The sequence below is a fragment of the Pristiophorus japonicus genome, chromosome 20, assembly GCF_044704955.1.
Source record: "Pristiophorus japonicus isolate sPriJap1 chromosome 20, sPriJap1.hap1, whole genome shotgun sequence".
In the NCBI taxonomy this organism is placed as follows: domain Eukaryota; kingdom Metazoa; phylum Chordata; class Chondrichthyes; family Pristiophoridae; genus Pristiophorus; species Pristiophorus japonicus.
In genome coordinates, this window is record NC_091996.1 from 68472898 (window position 1) to 68491816 (window position 18919).

The 18919-nt window shown below is 46.6% G+C and overlaps 1 protein-coding gene across 1 annotated transcript in view; it reads right to left on the reverse strand.

The window, feature by feature from the left end:
• tprn (taperin) overlaps positions 1-9403 on the reverse strand; it is a 94922-nt gene extending 85519 nt beyond the window's left edge. Inside the window, exon 1 of the mRNA XM_070862967.1 lies at positions 6864-9403. Coding sequence (XP_070719068.1) covers positions 6864-9383 — 2520 coding nt within the window. The 5' untranslated portion in view covers positions 9384-9403. The remainder of the gene's footprint in view (positions 1-6863) is intronic.
• Between the last annotated feature and the right edge of the window lie 9516 nt (positions 9404-18919).

The window sequence follows — 18919 nt, forward strand, 5'->3', positions numbered from 1 at the left end:
CCCTGGAGCCATGTCTCCGTAATCCCAATTACATCTTTTCCGTCAACAGCTATCTGCGCAGTTAATTCATCCACCTTATTACGAATGTTCCTTGCTTTGAGACAGAGTCTTCAGGCTTGTTCCATTAACACTTTGTCCTTTTAGAATTATGTTGCAATGTAATAATACGAGCGTTTTATACTCGTGCTTGGCCGGTGGAGAGCAACTGCAATCCAGCGACTCAAGGGCACTTGTTTTCACTAGCCGTGGCTCTGTAGTAGCACTCTTGCATCAGAGCTATGGGCTGTGGGTTCAAATCCCACTCTAGAGACTTGAGCACAAAATCTAGGGCGATACCCCAGTGCAGTACTGAGGGTGCTGCGTCGGAGGTGCTGTCTTTTGGATGAGATGTTAAGAGGGCAGACTAGGCCTCAGTTTAAGTGGATGTAAAAGATCCCCTTGGCACCATTCGAAGAGGAGCAGGGGAGCTCTTCCCAGTGTCCCGGTCATTTATCCCTCAAACATCACCTAAAACAGATTATCTGGGGTCATTTACTTGATCCCTCCGCGGTATCTGATTTGTCACACTGTTGTCCGACATCCCGTACTGGAAATTCAGAAATTTCCTCCAACAAAATATTGGGAAGACTGAAGCCATTGTCTTCGGTTCCTGCCACAAACTCCATTCCCTAGCCACTGACTCCATCTCTCTCCCTGGCAATCGTGAGGCTTAACCAGACCATTCGCAGCCTTGGTACTGTATTTGACCCAGAGATGACCTTCTGACCACATATCTGCTCCATCACCAAGACCGCCTACTTCCACCTCCGTAATAGCGCTCGACTCATCTGCTGCAGAAATCCTCATCCGTGCCCTTGTTATCGCTAGACTTGACTATTCCAATGCTCTCCTAGCCGGCCTCCCATCTTCCACTCTACATAAACTTGAACTTTGCTGCCCATATCCTAACTCATCAAGTTGGATTCACCCATCACCTGTGCTCGCTGATCTACAATGGCTCCCGGTCTGACAACTCCTCAATGTTAAAATTCTGATCCTTGTTTTCAAATCCCTCCATGGCCTTTCCCCTCCCTCTCACTGTAGCTTCATCCAGCCCTACAAACCTTTGAGATCTCTGCACTCCTGCAATTCTGGCCTCTTGTGCATCCCCAAATTTAGTCACTCCACCATTGGTGACCATGCCTTCAGCTCCAGAATTCCTTCACTAAACCTCTCCACCTCTCTCCCCTCCTTTAAGACGCTCCTTAAAACCTACCTCTTTAACTAAGCTTTTGGTCAACTGCCCTAATATCTCCTAATTTGGCTCGGTGTCAAACATTGTTTGGTAATGCTCCTGTGATGCGCCTTGGGACGTTTCACTATGTCAAAGGTGCTACATGCAAGTCGTTATTACATGCTGATTGTGGGATCTGGCCGTGAACAAATTGGCTGCCGCTTTTCCTACATTACAATCGTGACTACACTTCAAAAGTTCTTCACTGGCTGTAAAGCACTTTGTAACATCCTGAGTTTGTGAAAGGCACTATGTAAAGGCAAGGTCTTTCTTTTTGCTTGAGGTCAGGAGTTCTGGGCTGCAGCAAACTATGCTGATCAGGTGTCCTCACTAAGTTAGGCATCAAACTGGGTATTATAGTTGGATGATAACTGCTTTGCAAGAGGTGCCAAATCCACACTTTATAAATGCACACTGATCTTCACTTTACAGGCCCCTCGGGCAGGAGTTCTTTATCAATGGAACTGTTCCAAATGATTTTTTAAAATTTTTCTTATGAAGTTCTGTTGAACAGGATGATGGTTGTCAGGTCAACAACAAAATGAGCAGACAATGCTGTCCAATAAATGCTGCAGATTTAGAAAAAACGTACAGCACCAAGGTACAGGAGGTAATAGCAGTCTCACTAAAAAACAGAACTTTGACTTTGCTACCATCTAGAAAGGTACTTGTACCAACACAACCAAAGATACCATAGCAATAACATCCCCTTTCCAACGAAGGGATATGAGGATAGTGTGGAAAGGTGGAATTGAAGTAGATGATCAGCCATGATCTTACTGAATGGCAGAGCAGGCTCGAAGGGCCAAATGGCCTACTCCTGCTCTTATTTCTTAAATCTCCAAACATTACCATTCGTTGTGTTTCCATTCTGGAAATAGGAGCAGCCTAATAGAATTTAATGCATTTCCATGCAGTTTAAATAAAAGATTTGTGAAATGTTTTAAAATATTTAGGGACCAATATTACATTAATTTATGTAACAAATAGATTTTAATATCAGTGTAATGGCCAACAGCCAGAGGTGTACTGATGGTCCTTTTTTTGCTCTCGAGGTGCTCTGGTGTGATCGGTCAGCGTAGGCGTCAGGCTGAAGCGCACACTGATTTACACTCCCTCAGCAACCTGTTTACTGGTTGGGTAAGTCCCCAACCTAGCTTGCCACCAAGGCTCAGCCTGGCCTACATAGAATATACAGCACAGAAGCAGGCCATTCGGCCCAACTGGTCCATGCTGGTTTATGTTCCACAAGAGCCTCCTCCCACCCTTCATCCAATGCTACTTTCTCCCTCCTAGCTTCCCCTTAAATACATCTATGCTGAACTACTTTGCCTGAACTACTCTTGGTAGTAGTAAGTTCCACATTCTAACCACTCTCTGGGTAAAGACGTTTCTCCTGAATTCCCTATTGAATTTATTAATGTCTATCTTATATTTATGGTCCTTAGTTTTGGGGTCTCCCCAGAAGTGGAAGCATCTCTCTGTAACCCCTATCAAACCGTTTCATAATCTTAAGACCTATATCGGGTCACCCCTCAGCTTTTACTTTTTTTTTTTAAAAAAAGAGAAAAGAGCCCCAGCTGGTTCAAGCTTTTGAGATGGGTATAACCTCTCAGTTCTGGTATCATCCATGCAAATCTTCATTGCACCTTCTCCAGTGACTATGTCCTTTTTATAATAGGGAGAACAGAACTGTGCACAGCACTCCAAGTGTGGTCTAACCAAGGTTCTATACAAGTATAGGGGTCAGGCTAAACTACAACATAACTTCTCTGCTTTTCAATTCTGTCACTCGAGAAATGAACATCAGTGCTTTGTTTGCTTTTTTATGGCCTATGATTGTGTACGAGGTGCGCACGTGGCAGTAAGTACCCCGCAGGTTCCATGTTTCCGCGTGCGATGCACGAAAACCCAAAACTTGTGATCCATCAAGTTTCAGCTCGACAAAATCACCATATCCCCGGGAAATGGACATTCGCTGGTGGAGAGTTGGGCCAGCTACTGCCCAGCAAATGCCCGTGAAACTCTTGCACCTGTTAAAAGCAGGCATAGTGCCTTCTTTTTCAATTATTTAAACATAAAAAAGCCTTCAAAATATAGTTTGTCATTTTTAGCCCATTTAAACAGTTTACATTTATTTTTCTAAAAATGTAACTTTTGTTTTAAATGTTTATAATTAAATTGTATTTTAATTAATTTTGAACATGTAATGAATTATTTAACTGGTGTGTAATTGTGGGTTTTTTAGGCGATTTCTATTCATGCTTATGGGGATTCCGTTGGTAAATGGATCCCCCATCAGCATAATGGGGATCCCACTTTTTGAAGTTCAAGGTTTATAAAACTCCCCTTCTTAAAAAATGATTGTACATGTGGAAATCATTGCTCTAGACTCTGAAGTAATCTTTTGAGACACTTTCAGAACAAATGGTTTTATCCATAAATCCTCAAACAAGTGGGCAATGAGAAGGAGCATATCAAAACACACAGGCAATATGGAACCCTGATCTTTTATTGTTGTACTCAGTTAGCACAGTCATACATTGTTGACAGTGTGCTGTAGATGTATGCGCAGTGTACATAAAGCAGAGATATCAAGCAATAGAGAGTACACCTTAAACAGCAGCTTACAAGCAGCCCAGGGGACTAGAGAGTGGCACAGGTTTTAATTCTTCTGGCTGCCTGTCAGAGGGAGTTGATCTCTATTTTTTCATGTTCCTGATGCATTACAAGTTAGAAAAATGGTTTTAATATTTTAATTTGTTATATACATTTACCCCCTTCCTGCCTTCTGGTTTTGTTTCTACCCTGCAAATTCCATAAGTGAGTGGACAGTTACACTGCACCAGGAACAGACAGGCGAGAGTCTTGTCTTGAACAGTCAGCCTTTCCAAGTTTACACTCGCTGCCGGGCACCATCGCATTCAGGTCAGGTTGACCCCAAACAGAAGGCAGTCCCTCAGGCTTTACACAGTACTGCCTCAGAGCCAATTCACATATTAAACTATCTATTCACACCTGCTGATGGCTCACAGAGGCTAAATCCTATCAGAAATCCACACACCGGCCTTTTATACGAGCCTGATGGGAATCAGCCATCACTTGGATCTTTGGTCACAGGTGATGAAATGAATGACTCTTGACCCCTCCAGATGACTCACTTCATCACTGTGATCCAAGTAGGTGATTAGTTACACAGGATGATATAGCACAGATCATCAGCAAGTTCATAACTATAATAAATAAGCGGCGTAATGAGATGATGAGACTGTGGAGGTAACCACTTTACAACTAAACCCAACTTACTAAATTTGCTATGTATTAGAAAAATAAATCTTAAGGAAATCAAAGTATTTCCAGTGAAGAACTCAATTTCACAATCCCACCCTTTGCACTCAGGCATACCTATGGGCAGGCCACATTGTTCGCTAGTCAGACATGAGACTCCCAAAGCAAGCGCTTTTCTCGGAACTCCTTCACGGCAAACGAGCCAAAGGTGGGCGGAGGAAACGTTACAAGGACACCCTCAAAGCCTCCCTGATAAAGTGCAACATCCCCACTGACACCTGGGAGTCCCTGGCCAAAGACCGCCCTAAGTGGAGGAAGTGCATCCGGGAGGGCACTAAGCACCGAGTCTCATCGCCGAGTGCATGCAGAAATCAAGCGTAGGCAGCGGAAAGAGCATGCGGAAAACCAGTCCCACCCTCCTTTGCCCTCAACGACTATCTGTGCCACCTGTGACAGGGACTGTGGTTTTCGTATTGGACTGTTCAGTCACCTAAGAACTCATTTTAAGAGTAGAAGCAAGTCTTCCTTGATTCCGAGGGACTGCCTATGATTATGATGTACTCAGCTTCAACAATCAGCAGATCTCACATCCCAACACCCACTCCTCACACACTAACATAATGCATTTCCCTAGTCCACACCACCACATGTCCCAGGATCTGCCCCTCACACTCAGGTGTACCAAATGACCCAGCACCCATTTCCCAGACTTGGCTGTACTTCATACCACAGTGCCTGGCCTTCGCCCACAGTTGTGCCATGTGCTCAGTAACTGGTCCTTATGTACAGGTATAGCTCACATTGCAGGTCATCTTGTTGCAAATGTTAAGCTATGGAATAAGAGAACAAGAGCACTTCACATCTCATGTGCTAATGACAGGCTGAGAAATCTTCCACTAGCAGCAGCACCGTGAGGCTCCCTGGAATACCCTGAACAGATGGTGCGACAGGAAAGTTTCACAAAGAGCCATGTCCACAATTCTTTACATGGGGAGTTTCTGAAACTAGAAATTGCCAACTGGAAATAATGAAAAAATCTCTCAAAGTCTCAAATTATCTTACAGTTCTCCTAAATGCAACTATTCCTCCCAGTTACTTGGCCAGTTCGCGAAATCCGATTTCTATTCATTTACTGAAATGAAGACGAAGATTTATTATCACCATGACTGAGTGCCACACAATTTCAATTCTGTCTTTATTAACCAGGCTGAAATCTATTTGTATGTAATTCACAGTCCAGTGGGTTTATCAGTACAGTGTATTTAACAATCTCTGTCACTGTCCCGATGGAGTCCAAAAGCCTCTGGATTCTTGGACAAGATCCAACTAATTATAGTCAAGTTACAGGAGCTGAGAACTAGGGATCAGACTTCCAGACAAGAATTACTTTTCACGGAACTAAAATACATGCCGGACACAAGAATGACAATCCTGGAAATGCACAGTACTGTACATTAGTGATGAGTTTGTTCAGCCAGAAATTGGAGCCCTGTACCTACATCTACTCCAATGTTGCTCAGGAAGGCAATGCAGCAAAACAAAAGTGAACTGTTAAAGGGTTACTAAAAACTGCTGCATTTCTATTAAGATTGCAGATTCTGAAATGACCATCAAAGCTGAACTTTGAGCAGCTCCAACTGATCATTACCTTCCTGGTAAAAGCAGTCATCATCACAATTAAACTAAAAATATTCTCCTGCATGGGACAAATATCAAATTAAACTGCCCCGATAATCATGGTTGACTTACTTTTGAGACAAGTGGCTTGCTGATCAAAGTTCCCGTCATGTCTGAAGCAGTCACACACAGTGGTGTTCCTATAACTCCTTATATTGGTGATTTCATAGCACAGATCTGTAGGCTCTCACTTTACAATCAATCAGTTGTGAGAGAGCCTGTGCTGATTCTTTGGCACTCAACAGTAAGATCATCAGCTTGGTGAAGGCCCACAGCACAAAACTACCGCAATATCGGACCAAGGTGGCAATCAAAGGCCACAAGGATGGTAATGAAAATATTGCATTGGAGGGGGGGCCTCTTACTTTAAGGTTAAAGAATATTACTGGATAGAGCTTTACTCTGCATGCTATACCAGGTTTTAGAAACAAATACCACTTTCTGTGATCGCAGTACTGTAGCACGTTCAAGGATACACAGTGAAAAGAAACAGATCAGCAACCTCTCAGTCAGGAGACCTTCTCTGGGTCAAGCCCATGAGAAAAAATGAAAACCCCAATTCTTTTTTCCTATAAATTCCCGTCACACACGCATCCCAAGATGTTATTTGAATCAGTCTGCCTACCTTCTTTCTCGTGGAGCCACCCTTGGACAAACAGGATCTCTCCAATGACTGATACCCTCCTATCACCTGTATCTCCTCAGCAGGAGGATAGCGCTTCTTTAACAACACCCCCAGTTTGGCAAGTGATGGATCAGGATCTTCCACTGACTGCTCATCAGTTCCATTTGCCCGAGAGATCTCATTTGCGTTGACAGAGGGCTCGCGACCACTGCTAGCTGGCTTTCGTTGAGGAACAATGGTGAAGGTGTTTCCACTCTTTCGGTGAACAAAGGAGTGCTGTAGACCACCAAATGATTCTTCAGGGGGCTTGTCCTTGGTTACAACTGATTTGGCCCTAGTTGGCTGTTTGGGAGCGTCTTTCTCTTCTGTCACCAAGATATCATCTATGTTAGTGATTGGGAGATCGTCTTCAATCCGAGACACTTTTCTAATTAATATTACAGTGGATTCAGCATCCCGCTCTGCTTCTGACATCTCAGTAGGCAACAGACCGGTCGTTCCTTCCCCACCTGAAAGGTGAACACTGGTATGCTTAGAAGAAATGTCATAGCTACCCCTTGATGTAATTTTTTTCAAGGTCTCTTCCTCCTTTAGTTTGGAATCTGCTTTTGGAAGAGGCGGCTGTGCAACAGATACTTCTCCTTCTTTGCTCAGTCCATGATCAGATGGGCTGATCCTTTCCGGAGAAACAGCTGAAATTGTGCTTGTTGTAACCTCAACAGAAGTGGCAGCACCCTTTTCAAGTTTTGGCTTTTCACGAGTTTTATCATTCGTTTCCCTATAATCACAAACTTCGCTGGATGCCACAGTGGCACCCACTCTCCTCTTTGGAATCACAACAAATGAGTTCTTGGACTGTTTTTTGAGGTTTGCTAGTGCCCTTGCCTGGATATCATCTTCTGGAATGGATGAAAAATCTGGAGGTGTGGCAGGTACGATCTGAAAGGAGTCATTCAGACTGGTGGAAGCAGACACGCCATTGCATTGGTTTGGAGTAACTTTGGCTGAACCGTCCACTTCGTGGTTCTGCTTCACCTTCCCCAAGGGAGTGGCACTGGGTTTTGAAGATGAAAATCTGGAACCACCAGTTGCAGGAGGCTGGGGTGTTTCAGGGCTTGATTTTGAAGTTTTCTTTCTATCTATCTCATACTTTGGCCTCCACGTATTAGCCCCTTTGGAAACCTCATTGCTGGAAGCACTAGGAGAATAAGGCACCGCACCACTCCCAATTCCATCTACCTGATCTTCATTGTTCACCTCGCCTTCCTTCACAGAGAATGCATCGGTCCCCGCTAAATGAAGCTCTGGGAGACCATTCTCCACTAACTTATTTTCCTTGGTGGTCCAATCTTTCAAGATGCTCTCGTTATCCCTGTGAGACGGGACTTTCCGAGGGGGAGAGTCCTTCTGCTTCAGCTGCCACCCATCAGCGGGGGCATTTTCAAACTGCTGACGATAGGAGGACACAGAGTAGGGTCTATCTTCAGACACAGTCCTGTCACTGACACCCAGTTTAGGCGTCCCTTGATTATGTGAGCCTGCAAAGGGGGCAGAATATCTTGTGGGCGAGAACAACGGGGAGGATTTGGGGTGAGACGGCGACGCACTGTCCGAGTGAGGGCTAGGTGACCTGCCACCCTCGGGGAAGGGGCTGGCCCCGGGTCTGGCCTGGGCTTCTTGCCACGCCTTTCCTTGGCTGTGCTTGTTGAGGGTGAGTGGTTTTGGCAACAAGTGTGGCTTATAGTGCCGGTCCCTGGAGGGGGAGAAGCCGTCCAGCAGGTTCTCCGTGCTCCTCGACCGGGCTGGCTTCACGTAGTTGTGGTCAAACTTCTCCAGCAAGCGGCTGACTTTGCCCTGCAGGTGGGCTGGGCCTCCCGCCGCCTCCTCGGCGCCCAAGGTGCTCAGGTTCTCCTCGCTGCGGCTCAGCGGGCCCTCGTAGATGACCACTTCGGCCGCTCGGATCTCGGCCACGCTACCCTTGCCGCCGCGAGCCAGCAGCTCCCCCAGGCCGCCGTTGCGCGGGCCGGCTTCGGTGAAGTAGTCGGGGTCGGACTCTATGATGATGATGTTGTCGGCGCGGATGGTGCGGACCCCCGGCATGTGGCTGTACAGGTCGAGGAGCTGCTGCACCGGTTGGGCCGTGGGGGAGGAGGAGAAGCCGCCAGAGCCGGGCGACTCACGCTGCGCCCCCCGCCGCTGCCGCCGCCGCTCCCGCTGGATGAACGGGTTGTCGTGGATGGGAGCGATGCTCTCGAGCAGCACGGCGCCCCCCGGCCCGGCGTCCTCCCCTCGGCTCGGGCTCGCCTCTCCCGCCCGGTTGCTATGCGACGCCGCCCGGCTTCGGTTCCAGTCCCAGTCGTCCACCGCCGCCGCCGGGCTCGCCAGCTTGGCCTTCCGCCGCTCCAGGATCTCCCTCTTCCAGGCCGGCATCCTGGCCATGCTGGCGGTGTCGGGGCCCGGCTCCTGCCCGCGGCTCTGAGGGGAAGAAGGCGGCGGCTCTCGCTGCTCGCTCACCGACATGCCAGCCGTCCGTCCTTCCCTCCGCTCGCCACCTGACTGACAGATTCCTCCAGCGTCCCGCCGGCCCCCGCGTCTCACGTCCCGCCCGCCCCTGGACACGCCCATCGTCTCCATGGAAACCACAACAAACTGGCCGAAAGGGGGGGGGGCGGAGCTGATACCCCACAGCGCCATCTGGCGGGGGAGTGCCGACAGGCAAGGCACAAAGAGTTGAACATCGCCCTTCTGTATGGCTCAGTGATTCAATGCTGGGGATGTTGGCCTGGTCGAGGGCGCTAATGTTGGTGCGTCTGTCCTTCCAGGGGATTTGTAGGATCTTGTGGCGACATCGTTGGAGGTATTTCTCCAGCGACTTGAGGTGTCTACTGTACATGGTCCATATCTCTAAGCCATATAGGAGGGCGGGTATCACTACAGCCCTGTAGACCATGAGCTTGGTGGCAGTTTTGAGGGCCTGGTCTTCAAACACTCTTTTCCTCAGGCGGCCGAAGGCTGCACTGGCGCTCTTGATTAGCTCCACTGGGCAGCCCACAAGACTCCCAAAGCAAGCGCTCTACTTGGAACTCCTTCACGGCAAACGAGCCAAAGGTGGGCAGAGGAAACGTTACAGGGACACCCTCAAAGCCTGCCTGAAAAAGTACAACATCCCCACTGACACCTGGGAGCCTCTGGCCAAAGACCGCCGTAAGTGGACGAAGTGCAGCCGGGACGGGGCTGAACACCTCGAGTTTCATCGCAGAGAGCATGCAGAAATCAAGTGCAGGCAGCAGAAAGAGCATGCAGCAAACCTGTCCCACCCACCCTTTCCCTCAACAACGATCTGTCCCACCTGTGACAGGGACTGTGGTTCTCGTATTGGACTGTTCAGCCATCTCATTTTAAGGGTGGAAGCAAGTCTTCCTCGATTCTGAGGGACTGCCTATGATGATGAGTATGGCTCAGAGACGTGGACCATATACAGTAGACACCTCAAAACACTGAAGAAATACCACCAACGATGTCTTCGCAAGATTCTGCAAATCCCCTGGGAGGATAGACGCATCAGCGTCAGTGTTCTCGATCAGGCCAACATCCCCAGCATCGAAGCACTGACCACGCTCGACCAGCTCTGTTGGGCGAGCCACATTGTCCACATGCCCGACACAAGACTCCCAAAGCAAGCACTCTACTCGGTCCTCCTACACGGCAAGCGAGTCCTAGGTGGGCAGAGGAAACGTTTCAAGGACACCCTCAAAGCCTCCTTGATAAAGTGCAACATCCCCACTGACACCTGGGAATCCCTGGCCAAAGACCGCCCTAAGTGGAGGAAGAGCATCCAGGAGGGTGCTGAGCATCTCGAGTCTCATCACCGAGAGCATGCAGAAAACAAGCGCAGAAAGCGGAAGGAGCGTGCAGCAAACCAGACTCCCCACCCACCCTTTCCTCCAACGACTGTCTGTCCTACCTGTGACAGAGACTGTAATTCCCGTATTGGACTGTACAGACATCTGAGAACTCACTTTTGGAGTGGAAGCAAGTCTTCCTCGATTTCGAGGGACTGCCTATGATGGACATGGGAACAGGGGGGAGGCCATTCAGCCCCTCGAGCCTGTCCCGCTGAAGGGTCGATAACCGGAGGGCACAGATGATTGCCAAAAGAACCACAGGCGACATGAGAAATGTGTTTTTTACGTAGCTAGTGGTTATGATTTGGAACGCACTGCCCGATAGGGTGGTGGGTACAGATTCAAGGGCAGCAGGCACTTGGGAACACCATCGCCTCCAAGTTCCCCTCCAAGTTACACACCATCCTGACATTCACCGTTCCTTCAGGTCAAAACCCTAACAGTACCTTCATCACACGGACTGCAGCAGTTCAAGAAGGCAGCTCACGACCACCTTCATCAAGGGCAGTTATGGATGGGCAATAAATGCCACCCTTCCAGCAGTACCCACATCACAGGAACAAATAAAAAAAAGTAACCTTCAAAAGAGAATCGGATACATACTGGAAGGAGAAAAAAATTGCAGAGATATGAGAAAAGAAAGGGGGAGTGGGACTAACTGAATTACTCTTCAAAAGAGCTGGCTCATACTCGATGGGCCAAATGGCCTCCTTGTGTGATTCTATGATTTAATAAGATCATGGTGACATAACTTCAGCAATCTAAAAAAAACCTATATAACTTTTATTCTAATTCTTCGAACCAGTGTAAACTCCCTCCAATCTTCAAATGTTCCACTGCATTGCTCCATGGCACCAGGTTATGAGTGCTGACAACTTGTTGAAAAACCTTCAGTCATTGCTTTTCATGTGTGTAATGGGGTTCAAAGGTCAATGCTTGTATATGTTCATACACTGTGAATCTCCTTCGTGCCTCAGCATTACTCATACCAGAATGGTCTATGTATTGGTGCCTGACTAACTTGATTGAATCTTTTGAGGAGGTAACAATTAAGATGGATGAGGGTAGTGCATTTGGTGTAGTGTATATGAATTTCAGCAAGGTTTTTGATGAGGTCCCACATGGCAGACTGGTCACAAAAGTAAAAGCCCATAGGATCCACGGCAAAGCAGCAAATTGGATCCAAAATTGTCTCAAAGGCAGGAAGCAGAAGGTAATGGTTGAGGGATGTTTTTGTGACTGGAAGGTTTTTTCCAGGGGGGGTTCTGTAGGGCTCAGTACTAGGACCCTTGCTTTTTGTGGTATACATCAATGATCTGGACTTGAATATAGGGGTTATGATTAAAAAGTTTGCAGATGATACTAAAATCGGTCGTGTGGTTGATAATGAAGAAGAAAGCTGTAGACTGCAGGAAGATACCGATGAACTGGTCAGGTGGGCAGAACAGTGACAAATGGAATTCAATCTGGAGAAGTGTGAGGTAATGAATTTGGTGAGGGCCAGCAAGGAAAGGGAATACACATTAAATGGTAGGACACTGAGAAGTGTAGAGGAACAAAGGGACCTTGGAGTGCATGTCCACAGATCCCTGAAGGTAGCAGGCCAGGTAGATAAGGTGATTAAGGCGGCATACGGAATGCTTGTCTTTATTAGCTGAGGCATAGAAAACAAGAGCAGGGGGGTCATGCTTGAACTGTATAAAACACTAATTAGGCCACAGCTAGAGTACTGTGTGCAGTTCTGGTCACCGCATTACAGGAAGGATGTGATTGCACTGGAGAGGCTACAGAGGAGATTTACAGATATGTTGCCGGGAGTGGAGATTCGTAGCTATGAGGACAGATTGGATAGGCTGGGTTTTTCCCTGGAACAGAGGAGGCTGAGGGGGAGACCTGATTGAGGTATATAAAATTATGAGGGGCCTAGATAGAGTGGATAGAAAGGGCCTATTTCCCTTCGCACAGGGGTCAACAACCAGGGGGCATAAATTTAAAGTAATTGGTAGAAGGTTTAGAGGGGGTTTGAGGGGAAATGTCTTTACCCAGAGGGTGGTGGAGGTCTGGAACTCACTGTCACCACAGTTAAAAAAGTACTTGGATGTGCACCTGAAGTGCTGTAACCTGCAGCGCTACGGACCTAGAGCTGCAAACTGGAATTAGGTTGGATAGCCTCTTGTTGCCGGCGCAGACATGATGGGCTGAAATGGCCTCCTTCCATGCTGTAAATTTCTATGATTCTACGTGTACAGGACTACCAGATAGAAGCCAGTAGCTTCAGCGAGCCTTTAGCCTCATCCTTGTCTCCTTTAGCATTTACATCTCCATACTTATTGTGATCCAACTAGTCTTCACCCACAGATCTCTCATCGACTCTCTCTCCCCTGGCCCTCCACCCTCCATCAGTGTTGGTGTTGATCTGCTCCGCAGCTCTCTCACTTCCACCTTCGTTGCTCCGCCTTCTGCCCCCCCCTCCCCAAACCCCCCCAGCAAGTCATTCACCATCTCCCACCACTGCCATTTCCCCAGTACAATTCCCACCTCCTGATCTTGAGGGCCACACACAGGCATGGGATACAGGACAATAGAGCAAGACTGGGAAGCGCGATTGAAGGAAGACTGGAGAGAGCCCTGACATACTAGAACGACACAAAAGAGGTTGACAGGATACAGGAGAGAGCCAGAAATGACACCAGGTTGTTGGTTCTGTATCTTCACACTTTCCCCATGGAGAACAGTGTGAAGTAGCGGAAGGATTCGCAGTCTGATTGACAGCCTGACAGCGGGTGGTGGGGGGGTTATTTTTGTATCTTCACACTCTTGCCTTGGAGGATAGTGAGAAGTAATGGAAGGATTAATAAGCTGATTAACAGTCTGACAGGCCGCAACGTCCATAGCCGTAACCATCTTTATACCAGCCAATTTGATGATTGGTGTTGTACTGCCGGAGGGTTTTATGAGCTCCCACAGCCCATATAATGACAGGGGGTGGGGCCACCCACACCTACTGGATGCGAGTATTCCACTGGATGCCAGCAGAGAATTCAGAGCGAGAGCTCCGGTCTCCACTTACCAGGACTGTCTGGATCAGAGGTCGAACCCCGTACCTTGTGACTCGGAGGCACAAAGTTACCAGTAATCCAAAGGCTCGCTCCATGGCACCAAGTTATGAGTGGTGACAACTTGTTGAAGAACCTTTAGTCATTGCTTTTCATGTGTGTTATGGGGTTCAAAGATCAGTGTTTGTATTATGTTCACACACTGTGAACCTGCCTTGTGTCCCAGCGTTACCCATACCAGAATGGACTATGTATTGGTGCAAACGCGGCACCCTGCAGGTGTACAGGGCTACCCGACGGAAGCCAGTCGCTGCAGCGAGCGGCTCGCAGCCAGTGAGAGCCGGGTTACACCGGAATCTTTGTTTCGCACCATGGATGCCAGGAAAGAGATTTGTCCACATAGGCACAGAGCTCCACTCCTGGCTGGTATATGTCTGGTGTTCGAGAGCTGGCGGCAGCATTCCAAAACATTAAACAGGCCCTGCTCAAGTTTATAGAGTGCCCAGGTGGTCCAACAGACTGCCTGAGCCTCTGTTACAATCAAAATGACACTGCACTCTATGAAGTGTCCACTCTGAAAGCTCAATCACTTCTGCACTGTGCCGAGGTGGAAAGAGCTGGTACCAAGTGCCGATCTTCAAGATTCCTCAGGGAGCTATTCACCGAGGTGTCCCTTGTTGATGTTATATGGCATTTCCTTGAAGCCCTAAAATAGCAGTTCTCCAAAGGACAAATAAGTACTGACAATTAAAAAACCTACATTTATTCAAGCCTCTCACATTCTCAGGGTGTCCTAGGGTTGCTCCACAACCAATGAATTACTTTTGAAGTGTTAAGCAGAGAATGAGATAAATGACCAGTTTTCAGTTGAACAATGAAGGTTGGCCAGGACTCCAAGAGAGCCCACTGCTCTTTTCAAATAGTGCCATGGGACCTTTTACATCACTTGAACAGGCACCACTCCCTCAGTGCTGGACTCTGATTGTCAGCCTGGACTGTGTCCTAAATTAGGGCTTGAAACCACAACCTTCTGACTCAGAGGCAAGAGTGTTCCACTGAGCCACGTGCTAGGATATCAGAAACACATTAGGAGATTACTAGTCATTAAATAGAAGGGGTGGGGTTCATTGAATGGAAATTATCCACCCTTTTCTCTGTTCTTTAAATGTTACCAATTCTGGTTCATAATTGAGCTGGTTTGGCAACCCAATGCTGTTAATAACATGTGCACACACTGGAATGCAGTAAGCTCTTGAAGTTGTATTGCGTGTTCCACCCCTGTATGGCATTCATGAGAGTCACATCTATATCCCACACCCTGCACAGTATTTACGGTAACCTGTTTCTATAACATGCAATGAGACAAAACATTTTTTTTAAGTTTAGTTTGAAAAACTAGTTCCTTATCAATAGGTAAACAACAGAAATTTGGGACTGAATCAAGAAGCGCTGAGTGACTCCCTCGAGGTAGCTACATACACGTGTGTGTATCAGAGTGGATAACCTGTGGTTCTATGGTCCATCAGCTCAGAGTTGTTGTTGGTTGCTTGGACTTGTGCACCTTAGTGAGGTGAGTGTGGTGATACACAGAAGTGGATAAAAGTAAAGGCTCACGGTGAACATGCTGCCTGTTTTGGGGGTGCAATGCATTCCCCACACAATGGGCTTTGTTTACAAGGGCCCCGGCATAACCATATTATATTGCTCTGCAGACTGGAGTTATACTGCACAGCGGGAGGGGTATGAAAGGTGGTTTATTCCTCATGTTATAATGAGCTGATCTGACTCCCAAATTCACTACTGCTTGAGTGTCGAGTGTTATAACTGCAGTATAAGAGGCCCACCCTGACATCAGTGTCGCACCTGAGAACCCTGGACTTGTTTTTACTCATTCTTGGGATGTGATACAACTGAGTGTCTTAATTTACCACTAATGTGGCCTAGCAAGAGTCAACCACATTGGCGTGGGACTGGAGTCACATATAGGCCAGATCGAGTAAGGACAGCAGTTTTTCTTCCCTATAGGACATTAGTGAACCAGTTCGATTTTTATGACAATCCAACACCTTCACGGTGGCTTTTACAGATTTTTTTTGTGGGATTTGAACTCTCATTCTCTGGATTATTGGTCTAGTAAGATAACCACTACACTACCGTCACCTCAAAACCTGTCTGGTGAGCACAGTCACTGAAAATCTTATTTCCCTATGTTTATTGCGGGTAAACGGAGTTAAGATACAGATCAGCCATAATCTAATTGAATGGCGGAATAGTCTTTATAAATAGAGGCAGTGGGTACAAAACTCAGGAACCTGTATAAAACGCTAGCTTGGCCCCAGCTGGAGTATTGTGTCCAATTCTGGGCACCACACGTTAGGAAGGACATGAAGGCTTTGGAGAGGATACAGAAAAGATTTACTAGGATATTTCCAGGGTTAGGGATCACAATTATGTGAATAGACTAGAGAAGTTAGGGTTGTTTTTCTTGGAGCAAAGAAAGTTAAGAGGAGATTTGATAGAACTGATTAAAATCATGAATGGTTTAGATAGAGTAAATAAAAATGTTTCCAATAGCTGAAGTGTTGATAACAAGAGGGGACAGATTTAAGGAGAGTGGCAAAAGAACCAGAGGCAACATGAGGAAACCTTTTTTACACGAGTGGTTAGGATTTGGAATGCACTGTCTGATAATAATAACTTTTATTTATATAGCACTTTAATGTAGTAAAAAGTCTCAAGGCGCTTCACAACAGTGTTACAGACAAACAGATAAATTTGACACCGAGCCACAGAAGAAATGATCATATAAGAACATAAGAATTAGGAACAGGAGTAGGCCATCTAGCCCCTCGAGCCTGCTCCGCCATTCAACAAGATCTTGCCTGATCTGGCCGTGGACTCAGCTCCACTTACCCGCCCGCTCCCCATAACCCTTAATTCCCTTATTGGTTAAAAATCTCTCTCTCTGTGATTTGAATACATTCAATGAGCTAGCCTCAACTGCTTCCTTGGGCAGAGAATTCCACAGATTCGCAACCCTCTGGGAGAAGAAATTCCTTCTCAACTCGGTTTTAAATTGGCTCCCCCGTATTTTGAGGTTGTGCCCCCTAGTTCTAGTCTCCCCGACCAGTGGAAACAGCCTCTCTGCCTCTATCTTATCTTTCCCTTTCATTATTTTAAATGTTTCGATAAGATCACCCCTCATCCTTCTGAACTCCAACGAGTAAAGACCCAGTCTACTCAATCTATCATCATAAGGTAACCCCCTCATCTCCGGAATCAGCCTAGTGAATCGTCTCTGTACCCCCTCCAAAGCTAGTATATCCTTCCTTAAGTAAGGTGACTAAAACTGCACACAGTACTCCAGGTGCGGCCTCACCAATACCCTGTATAGTTGCAGCAGGACCTCCCTGCTTTTGTACTCCATCCCTCTTGCAATGAAGGCCAACATTCCATTCGCCTTCCTGATTACCTGCTGCATCTGCAAACTAACTTTTTGGGATTACAACATGCTGCGGTGCAGAGGGACCTGAGGGTCCTTGTGCATGAAACTCTTCCGTCCAAAAGAGTTTCATGCACAAGGACCCCCAGGTCCCTCTGCACCGCAGCATGTTGTAATTTCTCCCCATTCAAATAATATTCCCTTTTACTGTTTTTTTTCCCCCAAGGTGGATGACCTCACACTTTCCGACATTGTATTCCATCTGCCAAACCTTAGCCCATTCGCTTAACCTATCTAAATCTCTTTGCAGCCTCTCTCTGTCCTCTACACAACCCGCTTTCCCACTAATCTTTGTGTCATCTGCAAATTTTGTTACACTACACTCTGTCCCCTCTTCCAGGTCATCTATGTATATTGTAAACAGTTGTGGTCCCAGCACCGATCCCTGTGGCACACCACTAACCACCGATATCCAACCCGAAAAGGAACCATTTATCCCGACTCTCTGCTTTCTGTTAGCCAGCCAATTCTCGATCCATGCTAATACATTTCCTCTGACTCCGTGTACCTTTATCTTCTGCAGTAACCTTTTGTGTGGCACCTTATCGAATGTCTTTTGGAAATCTAAATACACCACATCCATCGGTACACCTCTATCCACCATGCTCGTTATATCCTCAAAGAATTCCAGTAAATTAGTTAAACATGATTTCCCCTTCATGAATCCATGTTGCGTCTGCTTGATTGCACTATTCCGATCTAGATGCCCCGCTATTTCTTCCTTAATGATAGCTTCAAGCATTTTCCCCACTACAGATGTTAAACGAACCAGCCTATAGTTACCTGCCTTTTGTCTGCCCCCTTTTTTAAACAGAGGCGTTACATTAGCTGCTTTCCAATCCGCTGGTACCTCCCCAGAGTCCAGAGAATTTTGGTAGATTATAACGAATGCATCTGCTATAACTTCCGCCATCTCTTTTAATACCCTGGGATGCATTTCATCAGGACCAGGGGACTTGTCTACCTTGAATCCCATTAGCCTGACCAGCACTATCCCCCTAGTGATAGTGATTATCTCAAGGTCCTCCCTTCCCACATTCCCGTGACCAGCAATTTTTGGCATGGTTTTTGTGTCTTCCACTGTGAAGACCGAAGCAAAATAATTGTTTAAGGTCTCAATTTCCACATTTCCCATTATTAAATCCCCCTTCTCATCTTCTAAGCGACCAACATTTACTTTAGTCACTCTTTTCCATTTTATATATCGGTAAAAGCTTTTACTATCTGTTTTTATGTTTTGCGCAAGTTTACTTTCGTAATCTATCTTTCCTTTCTTTATTGCTTTCTTTGTCATTCTTTGCTGTCGTTTAAAATTTTCCCAATCTTCTAGTTTTCCACTAACCTTGGCCACCTTATACGCATTGGTTTTTAATTTGATACTCTCCTTTATTTCCTTGGTTATCCACGGCTGGTTATCCCTTCTCTTACCGCCCTTCTTTTTCACTGGAATATATTTTTGTTGAGCACTATGAAAGAGCTCCTTAAAAGTCCTCCACTGTTCCTCAATTGTGCCACCGTTTAGTCTGTGTTTCCAGTCTATTTTAGCCAACTCTGCCCTCATCCCACTGTAGTCCCCTTTGTTTAAGCATAGTA